This window comes from Heptranchias perlo, chromosome 11 (genome assembly GCF_035084215.1).
Source record: "Heptranchias perlo isolate sHepPer1 chromosome 11, sHepPer1.hap1, whole genome shotgun sequence".
Classification (NCBI taxonomy): domain Eukaryota; kingdom Metazoa; phylum Chordata; class Chondrichthyes; order Hexanchiformes; family Hexanchidae; genus Heptranchias; species Heptranchias perlo.
The window spans coordinates 27,290,181-27,306,538 of NC_090335.1; the positions used below are offsets into that span (position 1 = coordinate 27,290,181).

The 16,358-nt window shown below is 43.2% G+C and overlaps 1 protein-coding gene across 1 annotated transcript in view; it reads left to right on the forward strand.

Moving 5' to 3' along the window:
• Window positions 1–16,358, forward strand: part of arhgap31 (Rho GTPase activating protein 31) — a 95,598-nt gene that overhangs the window by 67,451 nt on the left and 11,789 nt on the right. Inside the window, exons 6-10 of the mRNA XM_067992744.1 lie at window positions 2,806–2,951; window positions 4,727–4,925; window positions 8,527–8,651; window positions 12,793–12,852; window positions 14,688–15,320. Coding sequence (XP_067848845.1) covers window positions 2,806–2,951; window positions 4,727–4,925; window positions 8,527–8,651; window positions 12,793–12,852; window positions 14,688–15,320 — 1,163 coding nt within the window. The remainder of the gene's footprint in view (window positions 1–2,805; window positions 2,952–4,726; window positions 4,926–8,526; window positions 8,652–12,792; window positions 12,853–14,687; window positions 15,321–16,358) is intronic.

The window sequence follows — 16,358 nt, forward strand, 5'->3', positions numbered from 1 at the left end:
GTCATATTATCTCCTTATGTGGCTCAATGTCAAATTTGTCTGATAACACTCCTCTGAAGAGCCTTGGAAGGTTTTACCATGTTAAAGGTGCTATATAAATGCAAGTTGTTGTTGTGCCGTTATTAATCTTCGTGACCTTCAACTACCCTCCATGCTTTGGTCATAGTCTGTATGAGGGTAGATTTTATAAATGTGAGCTGCCAGCAAGGAGCTTCACCCGGCAGGAGAGCACATCAGGAATATGGAGACCAGTGGGTCGTCCAACAGAAAACCCTGCAGATCCACTGATCTCTGCACCTTTACTCCTGATGTGTGACCACGGGAGGTGAAGCTCTGTGTCGGGAGCATGAATTGGTTGTCAATCTGTGCGGTTTCAAACGTTCTCACATTCTGTGGTAACACCACCAAACCTAACACACAACAGACGAACAAATTTCTGAGTAACAGCTCTGCAGCACCAGGTGAAAAACATGCAGCAACTATTTCCTTTTCCAGGCAAAAGTACAGGAATGAGAAATTCTATACTCTTCAATTCTGGAAATCCGCAGTTCATCAAAGTCGAATTCAAAATTCCCAATCCCAACAAATACCACAGCAGGAAACATGGAGCCACCCTTTCCCCTCATACCCGCTAAAACGCAACAGAAAGTGATTGCATACTCCCCTTTCATTTTCTAAGGACTAAATACCAACACTTCTTCCCTGAACCCTACTTCAGACTGAGTTAAGCCTCCATACCAGCAGGTAAAATGATGCATGCTATCTATCTACCTCACCCGCTCCAAAACTGCCATGAAGAAAAGAACACATGGGGGGTCATTTTGACTTGGTGCGGTCATGTAAAACAGTTGATAGCGAATCAGCAGCCCGTTTTACATCTCTCCCAATTTTTATTTCCATCACCCGTTTTACACTATCGCACAAAGTCAAATTACTCCCATTGACTCACAAGGATTAGTTACGTCCCCCTTCCTACTGAATGGAAACAATTTGAAACTCTAACCTGGAAAAGCCATTGCATACTTACTGAGACCATTACGGCATAATATTTAAAATAACCAGCCAACGGCTCCAAAGCAAACATGGCCTTCTTGCCTGAAAATGAGGTCATTTCCAGGAAGCCAAACTCTCCAGAAAATTTTCACGGGGACCAGAGGCAAATGACCCGAAATTGTTTGAGTGACTAATTCAAGTTCTCAGTGATTCCTCAAATCTCATTTTAGAATAAACTGTTAGACCAACGTTATGACATTGTTTATAAACAGGAAAGACTAATGTACGGTCAGATAGATACTCTAACTAAAACCTTCTCAGTCCTGAGGCCCCACACATGCAGCACTGCAAAATAAAGTCTTAGCAGTGTGTGGAGTCAATAACAAAATCCCACATGTGACCCGTCAAACATAATAGTTAGAATTTTAACCCCTGCCCATGGAGCAGAAGCCGTCCTATCCATGGTCAACAAAGAACCAGTTTACCGTCACAAGAGGTCTACCACTCTTCAGACTCTGGCGTATTTTGTATCTCCTCCCTCCTGAGTCTTCATCATTGATACCAGGGGCTTCAACCATCACATCCTTGCACTCTGGAATTCTCTTCCTAAACCTCTCCACCTTGCTCCAACTCTCCCATCTTCAAAAAAAACTCCTCAACTCCTTTGGCCTCCTCCCCTAACCATTCTCCCACTCCCATTTGATGTTTGTAGCTCCCCCACCCCACCTTGCCCCCACCCCACATACATACACAAAAACACTTCCTGTAAAATACCAGATTGAAGGCACTACAAAGGGCAGATTTGCCTCTTCATTACACAGGGAAACACTCAAATCCCAGGTGCAGTGAAGAGGACGTGAGGGTGGAGGCCCTTTGCATCAGATCTCTGCCCCCACAGCTCTGCCCCAAGATTTCCGGGGATTCCCCAAAATAACATAACCATGCCAGCGCCTAGAGTGGGCACGGGCTCAGCATAAGCATTGTACTGAGATGGGAGGGGCATTGCCAGCCTTCCGCCCCACTTTCCTCACTGTACCCATGAGACACCCAGAGGGTCAGCTCAAACCAGCTGGTGGGGTAGCTTGCTCTGGGGCACTGTGCAGCCCGGAGATTCTGCAGGGTTGGCGGGGGGGGGGTGCAGAGTGGTTCATAGAGAACCCCAAGGATCAAGGGAGCCACAACTCCAGCGAAGGAAAATTTAAGTCTGCCCTCCCCGGTCAGCCAGAAGGCATCGATGCCCATGGCCAGGAGCACTGCTGTCCTCAGCACAAGACCACACAAGGAAGAAGGTCTGTATCAGGAGGACTAGGAAAATGGAGTGCAGAACAATGCAATACATCTCTCAGATACCCAGTGGGAACCAGTGGAGGAAAATCGGCCACATAAGTGCAAGTTGCTGTTGCTGTTGTTGTATGAGATCGTGTGAACAACACCACCCAAACCAGTGCCCAGCAAACCTCCTGTCCCACCCTCCCACTTAGGCCCATCACCACGGACTGTCAAAGAGTAATACCACCCAAAAGTACAGCCCGATGCGTGTACCTGCAAGTACTATGTAATCTATAGCAGCATACATTCTGTATTACAACATGGCCCAAGACAGCATATAAAGACACTCAATAAAACTAATCTTTAAAAAACATCTACTTGGAAGTGAAAGGATCCCATGGGAAATACAGATCCAACACAGGATTAGAATAATGAAAAATATTCATTATGATTTTTATGTTGATTATTAATGTTCTGTTCTGAAATGTAATTTAACAATTAACTCTTTAAAGTGGTATTTACAGCTATGTATTTTTTTCACAGATCAAAAGAAATAGAGGGGTCTGGATATAACAATGATGCTGCATTTCTGGAGGTGCGAGTTCAGTCCATCATTATAGAATTCATCCTGAATCATGTCAATGAGCTCTTCAATAACAACACAGTCCAGCCTGGGCAGGACATTGAAGGTAGGATTGAAACAGAAACAGCAAAGTCTCCGTTCCCCACTATCCCCAGCCCCGAGTGATCAGTGGCTGACTCAGAATCACATCACATGATTCATTCAGCCCAGGTCCCTGCTGAGTTGATAGATTTCTATCAGCCCAAGTAAAGAAAGAGCTTGCATTTATATTGTGCCTTATCACATCCTCAGGGTGTCCCAAAGTGCTTTACAACCAATGAGTTACTTTTGAAATGCAGTTACTGTTGTTATATAAAAGTAGGAAACAGAGACGTTACAATTGGCTACAATGTGCACTAGTCTAGGAAGAGAAAGCCAATGGTCCTGAACCCGCTCCTGCTTACTCTCCATTCGCCCACGTGGAAACACTACGGTCCTGAAATAATACTGTGGGAAACTAGTGTACAAACACTGTGCACATTTGTCTGAAATTCCTCTCTCCACTATTTTAACTGGGTTAAGAGCTCTATTAAACTAGAAGTTTCACACGGACACACTACACTAGTATCCTATAGCATAAGTTTAGAGCTTACATGCAACCCTCTGATATTTATGTATGGATATTGAGTGAATGGAGTATTGCACTGGGGTGTGATGCCCCCTGCAACTGAATAAGCCCACCATAATGTTCAGGCTCACACATGAGGAATGGGCACTTGGGTGAGCTAGCGGAGAACCACACTGGGACCTGTGTCAGGAGAGGAGAAAATTGGGAGGGGGAGAAAAACTCAAACAAGGTTAGAATATATTGTCTTCTGAAGTGAACTATAAATTCAAACTTCCTTTAACATATGAAATATAATAAGGAAAATCTCTCCTTTTAAATATTGTGTGCTGGAGTTCAAACATGGTTCTCTAGCTTAGTGAATAAGAGGATCTCAAACTGTACATGGTGTTTAAAGGGAGCGTACTTGCTTTGTGAAATTAAAATCTTAACAGGTAATACTATCCAGGCTATATGTTTATAAAAGAAAGAACTTGCATTTATATAGAGCCTTTCATGATCTCCGGACATTCCAAAGCACTTCACAGCCAATGAAGTACTTTTGAAGTGTAGTCAATGTTGTAATGTAGGAAATGCAGCAGCCAATTGACGCACAGCAAAGTCTCGCAAAAAACAATGAAATAATGACCAGATAAGCTGTTTAAATTATGTTGGTTCAGGGCTAAATATTGGCCAGGACACTGGGAGAACTTTGCTTCTCTTCTTCAAATAGTGCCGTGGTATCTTGTACGTGCACCTGAGAGGGAAGACGGGGCCTCAGTTTAACGTCTCATCCAAAAGACAGCACCTTCCACAGTGCAGCACGCCCTCAGTACTGTACTGGAGTGCCAGCCTAGATTGTGTGCTCAAGTCTCTGGAGTGGGTCTTGAACCCACCATCTTATGACACAGAGGCGAGGATTCTACCTCTGAGCCAAGTCTGGCCACTATGCTACATTTATACTGTACAGGTAGATCCAGCTCAATTCCAGTTTCAAGCAGGCTCTAACCAAAGACTAATCTGTCAGTCACCATAGATCGTAGGTCGTGGAGAATGGGCTCCGCGTGCAGTTGTCATTATTTATATGGTCAAATGGAATTTGGAATATTCCACTTTATCACTGGCTGGATAAAATGGTTTTACGAGTTCTTCTGAACCATTGTCATCGAAATTAGAAATGTCGGTGCTTGCAGACAGTATATTTACACTGGACGTGATTGAGCAGCAAGTACAAGAAATGTACACAGTAACGTCTTAGTAAAGATCATCACCCTGATCAATATGACTTATCCCCACAGCACACAATCCTCTTGCTAAATGCAAATCACTTCCTATTGTATCGCCATCCATGAAGCTTTTAACCCTAGAGGAGGCCCAGGCCAGGACCCTGAGACCGGACCATCCTGCTCGCCTTGAAAAATTGCACTGTGCTCCTATGGACACCGGACCTGCTGCTGGGACCATTTACCACACAGTCATTGATCTGCCAGATCCCAGGTAAGCATACTTCTCAAGTCCTATTCCTTTCATGGAACGCTGCACATTCCCAGCCGAATTTTGCTTCTCCCCCAGGCACCCCTCACATAATACTTTCTCACCAGACATTCTACATCACCTTCACTAGCTACTTGGTTTTCTAAAATGTGGGTTTTCGAGAATGGTTTTAGTTAAATCTGTTATCACTTAATTTTTTGAACTTTAAAATGGCGGGGCGAAGGAAGTGGGGAATGCACAAGAGGCGAGAGTTGGAGGAAAGCAGAGTTCTTGGAGGGTTGAAGGGCTGGACGGGGTTACAGAGATAGGGAGGGGCAAGGCCATGGAGGGATTTGAACATGAGGATGAGAATCCATAATCAAATAGCCTGCCAACACTCACCGTCTAGGTTTACATATTGGTGAGGTATCAGAAGGCAAAAGTGATATTATCTTTACATCGAGGGTAGTTAGAATGTGGAAATCTCTGCCACAAGCCATTGTTGAAGCAAAATCCATAAAGTCTTTTAAAAGGGAATTAGACAGTTGCTTGGGAAAGAGGAATATTAAAGGGTACAGGGAACGAAGATGAGAGTGGGAGTGGGCTAGGTAACTCGTGGAGGAAAACATCGGTGCAGCCTGCTTCTGTGCTATAACACTCTTATGATTTTCGCACTTGTTTACATTTAGTTTTGTTGCCTAGTTACACTGGCAGGCAACCTAACTCCCTTCCATATTCACTTGAATTCTGCATAAAAAAGAAGTGAAAATAGAAGCAGCTATTAGACAACAACACTTGACCAGCCAGCATCTGAATCTCAATTAAAGTGAACTATGTGGTTTAATTAAATGAGTTTGATCCAGTTCCAGCAATTGCTCAGTGAGTTAATCCAGTTTTAAAATGAGCCCTACAGTAAGGCCCCAGGTTGAACCCCAGCCTACGTTGAGTTAGCTGATTTCAGCTGAGGTGCCAGTAGGAGCTCTGCAATTTGCCTCAACACCCCGAGGTGGGAAGAGAAAAAAAATTAACCAGCCATTGTTGCTGTTCCTGATCATTATCCCATGGGATTGTTCATGGTGAGTCAGTAGATTCGCTGTTTTATAACGATAGTGATGTTTACACCATGTAGGAGATGACATCAGGGCTGCTGATTGTCAGTGAATTAATAAGTCAGGTTTCATTTTTATTAAATGGCATTCTGCGATTTTCCCTTGTGTTTTAGGGATTGAATTCCACAACTCTGCCCTTATTCTGTGAAAACTGTAAAGGAGTGGCTTTCATAGTTTATATTCCTTTATCTACATATTTAAATTTTTTCCCTTACCATTTTTAAAGCTGAAAATATACCGCACGATGGCATGAAAAATGCACCAATTAGAGGTCAATAGCTGAGCCCTGGGGAATGGTCCCGGAGTTTGATAGTACCGGGAATGGTCCTGGAGTATGATAGTACCGGGAATGGTCCCGGAGTTTGATAGTACCGGGAATGGTCCTGGAGTATGATAGTACCGGGAATGGTCCCGGAGTTTGATAGTACCGGGAATGGTCCTGGAGTTTGATAGTACCGGGAATGGTCCCGGAGTATGATAGTACCGGGAATGGTCCCAGAGTTTGATAGTACCGGGAATGGTCCTGGAGTTTGATAGTACCGGGAATGGTCCCGGAGTTTGATAGTACCGGGAATGGTCCTGGAGTTTGATAGTACCGGGAATGGTCCCGGAGTTTGATAGTACCGGGAATGGTCTTGGAGTTTGATAGTACCGGGAATGGTCCTGGAGTATGATAGTACCGGGAATGGTCCCGGAGTTTGATAGTACCGGGAATGGTCCTGGCGTTTGATAGTACCGGGAATGGTCCCGGAGTTTGATAGTACCCCGTGGGAATGGTCCCAGAGTTTGATAGTACCGGGAATGGTCCCGGAGTTTGATAGTACCGGGAATGGTCCTGGAGTTTGATAGTACCGGGAATGGTCCTGGAGTTTGATAGTACCGGGAATGGTCCTGGAGTATGATAGTACCGGGAATGGTCCCGGAGTTTGATAGTACCCCGCGGGAATGGTCCCGGAGTTTGATAGTACCGGGAATGGTCCTGGAGTTTGATAGTACCGGGAATGGTCCTGGAGTTTGATAGTACCGGGAATGGTCCTGGAGTTTGATAGTACCGGGAATGGTCCTGGAGTTTGATAGTACCAGGAATGGTCCCAGAGTTTGATAGTACCGGGAATGGTCCCGGAGTTTGATAGTACCCCGCGGGAATGGTCCCGGAGTTTGATAGTACCCCGCAGGAATGGTCCCGGAGTTTGATAGTACCGGGAATGGTCCTGGAGTTTGATAGTACCGGGAATGGTCCTGGAGTTTGATAGTACCGGGAATGGTCCTGGAGTTTGATAGTACCGGGAATGGTCCTGGAGTTTGATAGTACCGGGAATGGTCCTGGAGTTTGATAGTACCAGGAATGGTCCCAGAGTTTGATAGTACCGGGAATGGTCCTGGAGTTTGATAGTACCCCGCGGGAATGGTCCCGGAGTTTGATAGTACCGGGAATGGTCCCGGAGTTTGATAGTACCGGGAATGGTCCTGGAGTTTGATAGTACCCCGCGGGAATGGTCCTGGAGTTTGATAGTACCCCGCGGGAATGGTCCCGGAGTTTGATAGTACCCCGCGGGAATGGTCCCGGAGTTTGATAGTACCGGGAATGGTCCCGGAGTTTGATAGTACCGGGAATGGTCCCGGAGTTTGATAGTACCCCGCGGGAATGGTCCCAGAGTTTGATAGTACCGGGAATGGTCCCGGAGTTTGATAGTACCGGGAATGGTCCCAGAGTTTGATAGTACCGGGAATGGTCCCGGAGTATGATAGTACCAGGAATGGTCCCAGAGTTTGATAGTACCGGGAATGGTCCCGGAGTTTGATAGTACCGGGAATGGTCCCAGAGTTTGATAGTACCAGGAATGGTCCCAGAGTTTGATAGTACCAGGAATGGTCCCAGAGTTTGATAGTACCAGGAATGGTCCCAGAGTTTGATAGTACCGGGAATGGTCCCAGAGTTTGATAGTACCGGGAATGGTCCCAGAGTTTGATAGTACCGGGAATGGTCCCAGAGTTTGATAGTACCTGGAATGGTCCCAGAGTTTGATAGTACCAGGAATGGTCCCAGAGTTTGATAGTACCAGGAATGGTCCCAGAGTTTGATAGTACCGGGAATGGTCCTGGAGTTTGATAGTACCAGGAATGGTCCCAGAGTTTGATAGTACCGGGAATGGTCCCAGAGTTTGATAGTACCCCGCAGGAATGGTCCCGGAGTTTGATAGTACCGGGAATGGTCCTGGAATTTGGACAGTAATTTGATAGGTCTTCACAGCCAGCAGAGGGAATCATCCCAGTGAAAAAGGACCATGCGTTAATCCACTGCACCATCCAGTCACTGATCTCCACAGCAAGATCCGTGTGGTGCTCAAATCGAACAATCACATTTCGCTGGTTTGGTTTGTTCAGCCAATCTGGAATTCGGGGCTGAATTGAAATTTACATTTTGGAACAAGGTTTTAATATCAAAATTGGAATATAAAGTGGGCATGTTATTATGCTTGTAATTGAAGTGTGTAAGGATTCTGTCTCTTTTCTAGGAGAAAACTTACTGCAAAGACAAAGAAATGGAAATCCATATTTAACTTGGGACGATTAGGAAATGACTCAAAGGGTAAACTAAGCAGGAATGGCAGCGTGTTTGTGAGAGGACATAAATTTGCAGGTAAGGGAATACTGACACCTGGTGGCTGTAACTTTAGTGATCACAACTGGCCCAGGTTTTCTCAAATACCTTTGGGGAAATAAAAGGAACTCATGGGCAGAACTATTAACATTCGGGGGAGCATAAAACGGGCTGTAGTGGATTGGCTCCCCTTATGCACCCTCCCTCCCCACTGAATTTCCTCTCCATTGAATTCAATGGAAGCACAGAGAATGCAGAAGGTTTTGCAGAAGGAAACAGGTCTGTTATGCAAATTGACAGATAAATAAGATTTGAAATGTAATGCTCACAAATGCAAAATATTATATGCTGGGAGACCATACATAGTTTGATAGTACTGGGGAATGGTCCTATATATACAGTGAAGAGTATCGATTTAGCACAGGAAAACTTAGAAAGGGACCTGGGAGTGGCAGTAGACTCATTGGAGGCAATTCTGACGTTGGATGAGGAATGTAAAACGAGCAATATCAGATCAGCCACCAGTTATACTCCCAATATTAATTTCCATTGAGAAATGAAAATCGGGTGAGGTGTATAACGGGCAGCTAATCCGATATCATCTGTTTTACACTATCGCCCAAAGTCAATATTACCCCCATAGTTTTTATCAAGACCATGTGAAAAAAGCAAACAGAATGTTGGGGTACATAGTCAGAACAGGGTAGTATAAGTCTACAGAGGTTTTGTTGAGGTTTTAGAATGCCCTGGTTAGACCAACCGCTCTGCAATTCCGATTACCACATTTCAAAAGAGATACGCAGGAGGGGTAAAGGTACAGAGAAGAGCAACAAGAACTATCCCAAATATTAAGAGATGGTCTATGAGGAAAGATATACTCAAGGGAGAAGGTTAAGTGGTGATTTCATTGAGCTGTACAAAGTATTAAATGGCAGAGAGAAGTTGAACCCAGAATATTAGTTCAAGGACAATCAGACCAGCAGAACAAGGGGGGCATAAATTTAAAATTAATGAGAAGTAAGTTAAAACAGATCTGAGGAAACAATGCCTTTACTCAAAGGCATCTGGAATGATCTACCAGGTCAGGTAGTGGAATCATAGACATTAGGGATTTTTAAAATTCAGTTTGATGCTGCGTATTGGTGAATTGGATTACAGAGGAATGAGTTCGATAGGCCAAATGTCCTTTTCTTGTCCTTTATTTTTTCATGATTCTATTTAGACTTTGAGTGACAAGCACCAGTGCAGGGAAAGTATTGATTAATCTGATGTGGTGTGATATTCATGTTGACTTATTGACAACTGTGACAAATTACGACAATCACCCTGACAGTTATGTGCTTCATTAATGATAGAGTTACCTATTGGCTAAGCAAAAAAGAATGAGAACAGTAATGCTTTGAAATTACATTGTACACTTCATAAAATATATGCGAGAATATACACCAAAATGTCATGTTTTGGGATTTCAGATCACGGTCAACTCTACTCTTGTGGGGAAGGGGTGGTTAATTTTGACTGAAAGCTGAAAACAGAGTCAGGCTTAAAAAAAACACAGCGAGGTGCTATGAAAAGATTAAAAGACGGGAGACTGCAGGGAGAGGAGGTTATACCCTGGAATGTAGGACAGAATAAAGAGGGGATTATCCTGTTTCAGTTAAGTAAGATGACCCGCAAAGCACGGTGTGTTCGTTATTTTTATATCGCACATTAAGATAAGCTTTACTGATTGAACTAAGTGGAATAAAACCACTTAATGATTTCAACCAAGCTTCATCGCAACTAGTATTAATTTGGTCCCGATTTGGAAAGACTGGAAAAAAACACATGAAAGACGTGGAGGTCTGGTCCAGATCACAAGGGGGTTTCACTTTTACACAGCTGAGTTCCACTATCATGCAAATAGGTATGGGACAGTGTAAGTCAATTCCCATAAACTTACAGTGCTCAGATCACTTACAGGAGTGACTGATGTCACTGAACCCGAGAAGGTATCTAAGGCAGACCCGAATTTGGAATGGCTTCATTAAATATTTGCGGTATTGTACACTTTGATATATATGTATGTAAATATCACTTCATAAAATACATAGGGTACATTTTCCACTTTGGACACCCACTGAGCATCCAACAGACACATGCCTTTGTTACCTCCAGACTCAACTATTCCAATGCTCTCTTGGCTGGCCTCCCCGCTTCCACCCTCCATAAACTTGAGCTCATCCAAAACTCTCGCTGTCTGTATCCTAACTCGCACCGAGTCCCGTTGCCCCATCACCCCTGTGCTCACTGACCTACATTGGCTCCCGGTCTGGGAATGCCTCAACTTTAAAATTCTCATCCTTGTTTTCAAATCTCTCCATGGCCTCGCCCCTCCCTATCTCTGTAACCTCCTCCAGCCCTATGACCCTCCTAGATCTCTGCGCTCCTCCAATTCTTTCGTCTTACGCATCCCCGATTTTAATTTCTCCACCATTGGTGGCTATGCCTTCAGTTGACTAGGCCCTAAGCTCTGGAATTCCCTCCCTAAACCTCTCCGCCTCTCTACCTTTCTCTCCTCCTTTAACATGCTCCTTAAAACCTACCTCTTTGACCAAGTTTTTAGTCACTGCCCCAATAGCTCCTTACGTGGCTCGATATCAAATTTTGTTTGATAACGCTCCTGTGAAGTGCCTTGGGACATTTTAAAGGCGCTATATAAATGCAAGTTGTTGTTGTCTGTAAGAGAGATGCACCTAGTTTTCCTGTCTCAGGTATTGGAGAGCAGCAGCCTGAAGGCCCTATGGCCCCAATATCATTCTGGGGTAGACACAATACTTTGTAAATTTACAGCTCCAATTGCTTTAACCTTGAGGCTGCCCTGGGACTGCGCACACACCCTCCACGAATGCCCCTATGCCAGGTTTCTTTGGGCGCCCCTCCACTAACTTAACGGGTCTCTGCACCTTTTTTCCTCTCCACCTGGCAACATGGCGTTCATGGGCAGAGGCAAGAGGAAAGCCCCTCCTTATATATAAATGTACATTTTCATGAAATACATGTGAACATATTCTTAAATCTACAATGACCTCGAAATATATACGTGCGTGTTAACACACTGTGCAAATATTAATGTAGCAATGTTTAACAGATTTTTATGTTGTTCCTTTCTCTGTAGTGTAATGGAGGTGTTAAGCCAATTTGTTTCAAACATGTTTAAATAGTTTGAGATCCTGATATTCACACAGCACAATTTCAAGGTCTAGCTTTGGACTGAAATAGTATGAAATTGACACAAAGATGCATTAAATTGTATTAAGGCTACTAGATTGAAAAGGCTGTACTACAAGTTTTACAACACCACAGTGCATGCTGTATATGACATTTCCTTATAACAGTGCAAATTATTTCTCAATATGCCTGGAGTATGATTCTATGATTGTTGATCAGCCTGGTACAGAAGTCCTAGAACATTCCTGAAACCACAAGAATCTGGAGTTTTCACAAAACATGATTAAAATCCCATACAACATATACACAATTTAATATAACAAATGCCATAAAGAACTTGCATTTATATAATGTCTTTCATAACCTCAGGATGTCCCAAAGCGTTTTACAACTAATTAAGTATTTTTTGTTTGAACTGTAGTCACTGTTATAATGTAGGGAAGGCCAGCAGCCAAATTGCGCACAGCAAGGTCCCATAGACAGCAATGAGGTGAATGACCAGATAATCTATTTTAGTGATGTTGGTTGGCCAGGACTCTGGGAAAACTCGCCTGTTCTTCTTAGAATAATGCCATGATATCTATTCCATCCACCTGAGAGGGCAGATGGGACCTCGGTTTAACGTCTTATCCAAAAGATGGCACCTCTGACAGTGCAGCACTCCCTCAGCACTGCACTGGAGTGTCAGCCTAGATTATGTGCTCAAGTCTCTGGAGTGGGACTTGAACCAGCAACCATCTGACACAGAGACAAGAATGCTACCTACTGAGCCTCGGCAGACAGTGAAAGATTACAACCCAGTCTTGTGGTTCGCAGGGTATTGACATAATGCTCAAGCTTTGCTCACACAATGTATAATGTCTGAACGCCTTCATGAGGTTGGAGTCTTGTGACTCCCTCCCCAGTTTCATTATTCTAGCTACGTTTCTTACTCACCAAATCTCTGATCTATTTTTTTGTGCTCAAACAGAGAAGGCTAACATTCGACCTGCTAAGAGCATGGAGTCTCTTTGCTCTTTGCCAACAGAAGGTAAGACATTCTGTACATTATATCATTTCACAGTCTCATATTGTTGAAGGAAAATGGAGTGTATTCTAGTGGTTAAGTCAACCTGAAATCAGCGGTGCTGCTAAAAGCATGACACCAGATTAACAGCCATGGATCCAACTTCAAAAACATGGCATTGAAAAGTGAGAACGCACTGGGAGAGAATTCCATTTTATGTGACATCATCTCAAGACCCTTACAGCAAGACTGGCAAATTACCTGCAATGGAGTATATTAAAAATTGAGTCATTGTGAAAACACCTTTAAAAAAATTAAATGAAGAATTCTGATTCATTTTGACATCTTTTTGCTTTGTTTCATCTACTTCTGTTGCGTATAGTTTAATTAGTGAATGGCAGTAGTATAACTGAGTGTACTGGTACAATTAAGCTACTGAGCCTGGTAACGCAAAGGAGGTAAATTAACATTAGAAGAGGCACAAATGATTAACAAGAAGTGCTTCAGTACAAATTCTGTATGTAAATTCATTCCCACTTTCACTGTCAGGCTGAATAACTAGCACAAACCAATACCTCCCATTATGTTATCAGCATTCACCATTTAAACAAAAATATTTGAAAGGATGGCCAAAGTGGTTAGAACAAAACAAACTGATGTTAGACCTAATTATAATTCTTGCTCCCCCATTGCTGAATGGGTAATTGAGCCACCTAGTACCCAGATTTGAACCCGGCCATGTGGTCTCATCAGCAGCAACAGTGGGTTGCTATAATCAGCTTCAGTGTCGCTGGGACAGGCATGAAAAAATTGCCCTGATTCCTTGCTCTTGATCAGTGAACTCTGCTGGAGGTATGTGCCTTTCGCTATTGACTGAGTACACTGGTCCTAAATTTGCCTTTCGCCAGTTTGAACCTGTGTCCACTTGTTCTGGATTTACCTTGTCTATACCGTTTACTATCTTATAAAGCTCCCGGAGGTCCCACATGGACTGCAGCAGTTCAAGAAGATGGCTCACCACCACCTTCTCAAGGGCAGTTAGGGATGGGCAATAAATGCTGGCCTTGCCAGCGATGCCCATCCCATGAACGAATAAAAAAAGATTCCCCCTTAGTCACTTATTTTCAAGATTGTAAAGCCAATTTTCTCCAGTTTTTCCTGGTAACTCAGTCCTGACACCAGGCCCGTCTCATTCCTTTAAAGGATTCAACGTCTCCCTTTGTCTTGATAATCAAAAGAGGACACAACAATTGAGGTGCGGTCTGACTGTACAGTTTTAACACAACATCCTCTGAATTTGAACTCTGCTGGTTTGGTATTCAGTTGAATATTCTGTTTGTTTTGTTGAATGCTGTACCATAGCAACTGGAAGGGAGTTGATTAAGAACCCTGGAGTTCTTTCAATCTCACCTTAGCTACTTTGAACCATTCTTTGAGTTCATATGTCACTCCTTTATTTTTCCAATGTGAATACTTTACATTTGTCTCTATTGGAATTAATTTGCCACTGATCTGAGAAAATTGGAGATAATACAATGTATACCAACCAATAGAATAGCTGGAGGCATTACGATAAGTTATCTGCCTTCTGTCTTGGCCAGGGAACAGATCATGCTGAATAAATTACTTCCAAAATGGAAGGGGGTGCAGAGATGGAAGATAATGCACTTGTCATCTCTTTCATGTAGACCCTTTCCCTCTATATGTTATACTGAACTTGCTAGGTTTCTAAAATACGGCTCACACCAAACACATGCGGCTTAAACTTATCAAGACTCTATACTTCAAAAGTTAAAGGTCTAATTTGTGCAGTGTTTTATTTCAAATCTTATTAAAAATATTTTGTTACTGTTTCTTAGATGACGAAAGGGGGGGGCGATTTAAACATGCTGCAACTCTAGGAGGAGGCCTTTCACCATCAATGAAATCACACACACTTAGCTCAGGAAGTTCTTACAGTCTAAGCAGGAGGCACAGTGATTGGGATCAGGAAGACCTGATTGGTGCTATTGGAGGATGTGCCAGTAATGTTAGTCAAGGAACATCTGCCAAAGAGCCAGAACGACCCAGAGCACAACCAGAGCAGCTGAAGGTTTTTCGTGGAGATGCCTTCAACAAATCGGAACCAACATCACCAAAGACTAGACGGTTGTTTTATTCAGCAAATCTCAACGATTCTTCACCAAAATCTAACTTCCCGGGTAACTTGTTTCCCCTTGAAGCATCACCAAGACATCATAGAAAGCCATTGGCATTGAATATATCCGAGCCTTTTTCTGTGTCAGTGCCATTACGTATCTCAGGAATTATCAGCCCCAGCGCCACACCCTGTAGGGAATCACCGAAAGATGCACAAGATCTGAAAGACTCGAGTCTGCAAGAGTCGACAAACAGAACATCGCAAAATGAAAGCAGTAGTCCACCCGCAACCAAGGAAGGGAAAGGAGATCCTCTCAGTGAGCAAACCAATTCCAACAGGAATGAATTGAATGGTATGTTCAATACACTGAATACATCAGTTTACCCTACTGACTGTGAACATGATTTATTTAATATGTGGTTAGCACCTTATTTATAAGCCCTTGTGCTATAGTTTCGAGTACAGAAACCCTTCTTTATTAAGAAACTGGTTATGTTCTCTGATTTCCTGTAGTCAACTGCAAGATTTAAAATCGATTCATTGTTATATCTATTGTTAAAATCAATTTGGTTAAACAGGAAACAGTCAAATATTTAAAGCTAATTCTTGATAAAAGCCCAAATGGTTCAGTAATTAAATGCACTGCTCAGTGTGGTACTAAAATGTACAGATAAAGGACATCCCATCTTCTCTCCTCTATTTGTGCCGAGTTAACTGTTTTGGTGGCAATTAGGCTGATACAAATGGTCTCAGTATCTCTGGGTGAGAGAGAAGGAAAATCAGCTAAGGTGCTCTCTCCTGATGTGTTAATATTGGAAGGGGACAGGGTTGAATTCGGCTATAATATCCTTTATAGTTGAAAGCCTGTTGACACTCAACTATCGCAGATGAATAAAGGCTCCAGCAAGAGTAAGAACCTTCAGGAGAGATGGGGAGAAAATTGGGGATTTGGGGGAGATAAGACCATGTCATCTCAGAAAAATACATTGATTAATAATTCATCGTTTTCAATTTCTTCAAGTTGTCAAAGTAAAGATTTTTCAGACACTTAGGGGGTGATTTTAAACCCCAAGAACGGGTGAGTTGGAGGCAGGTGGGAGTTGAAAATAGTTGTTTTTTTGGATCGCAACTGCATAATTTTTGGACTTTGCATTCTCAGTGGGAAGCCTATACTTTTACGCGCCAACGTTAAACCCAGAAATAAAGCCAGGTTGTGGTGGCGACCCAAAAAACAACTACTTTCAACTCCCACCCGCCCCCCCAAACCCACCCGTTCTTGGGGTTTAAAATCACCCCCTAACTGTTTTCTGTACAGACACGTCGCTGATAGAATTTCAGCATCTCTGTTCCATTTGGATGATTACTGGAAACTTTATATTTGGGGAGGAGG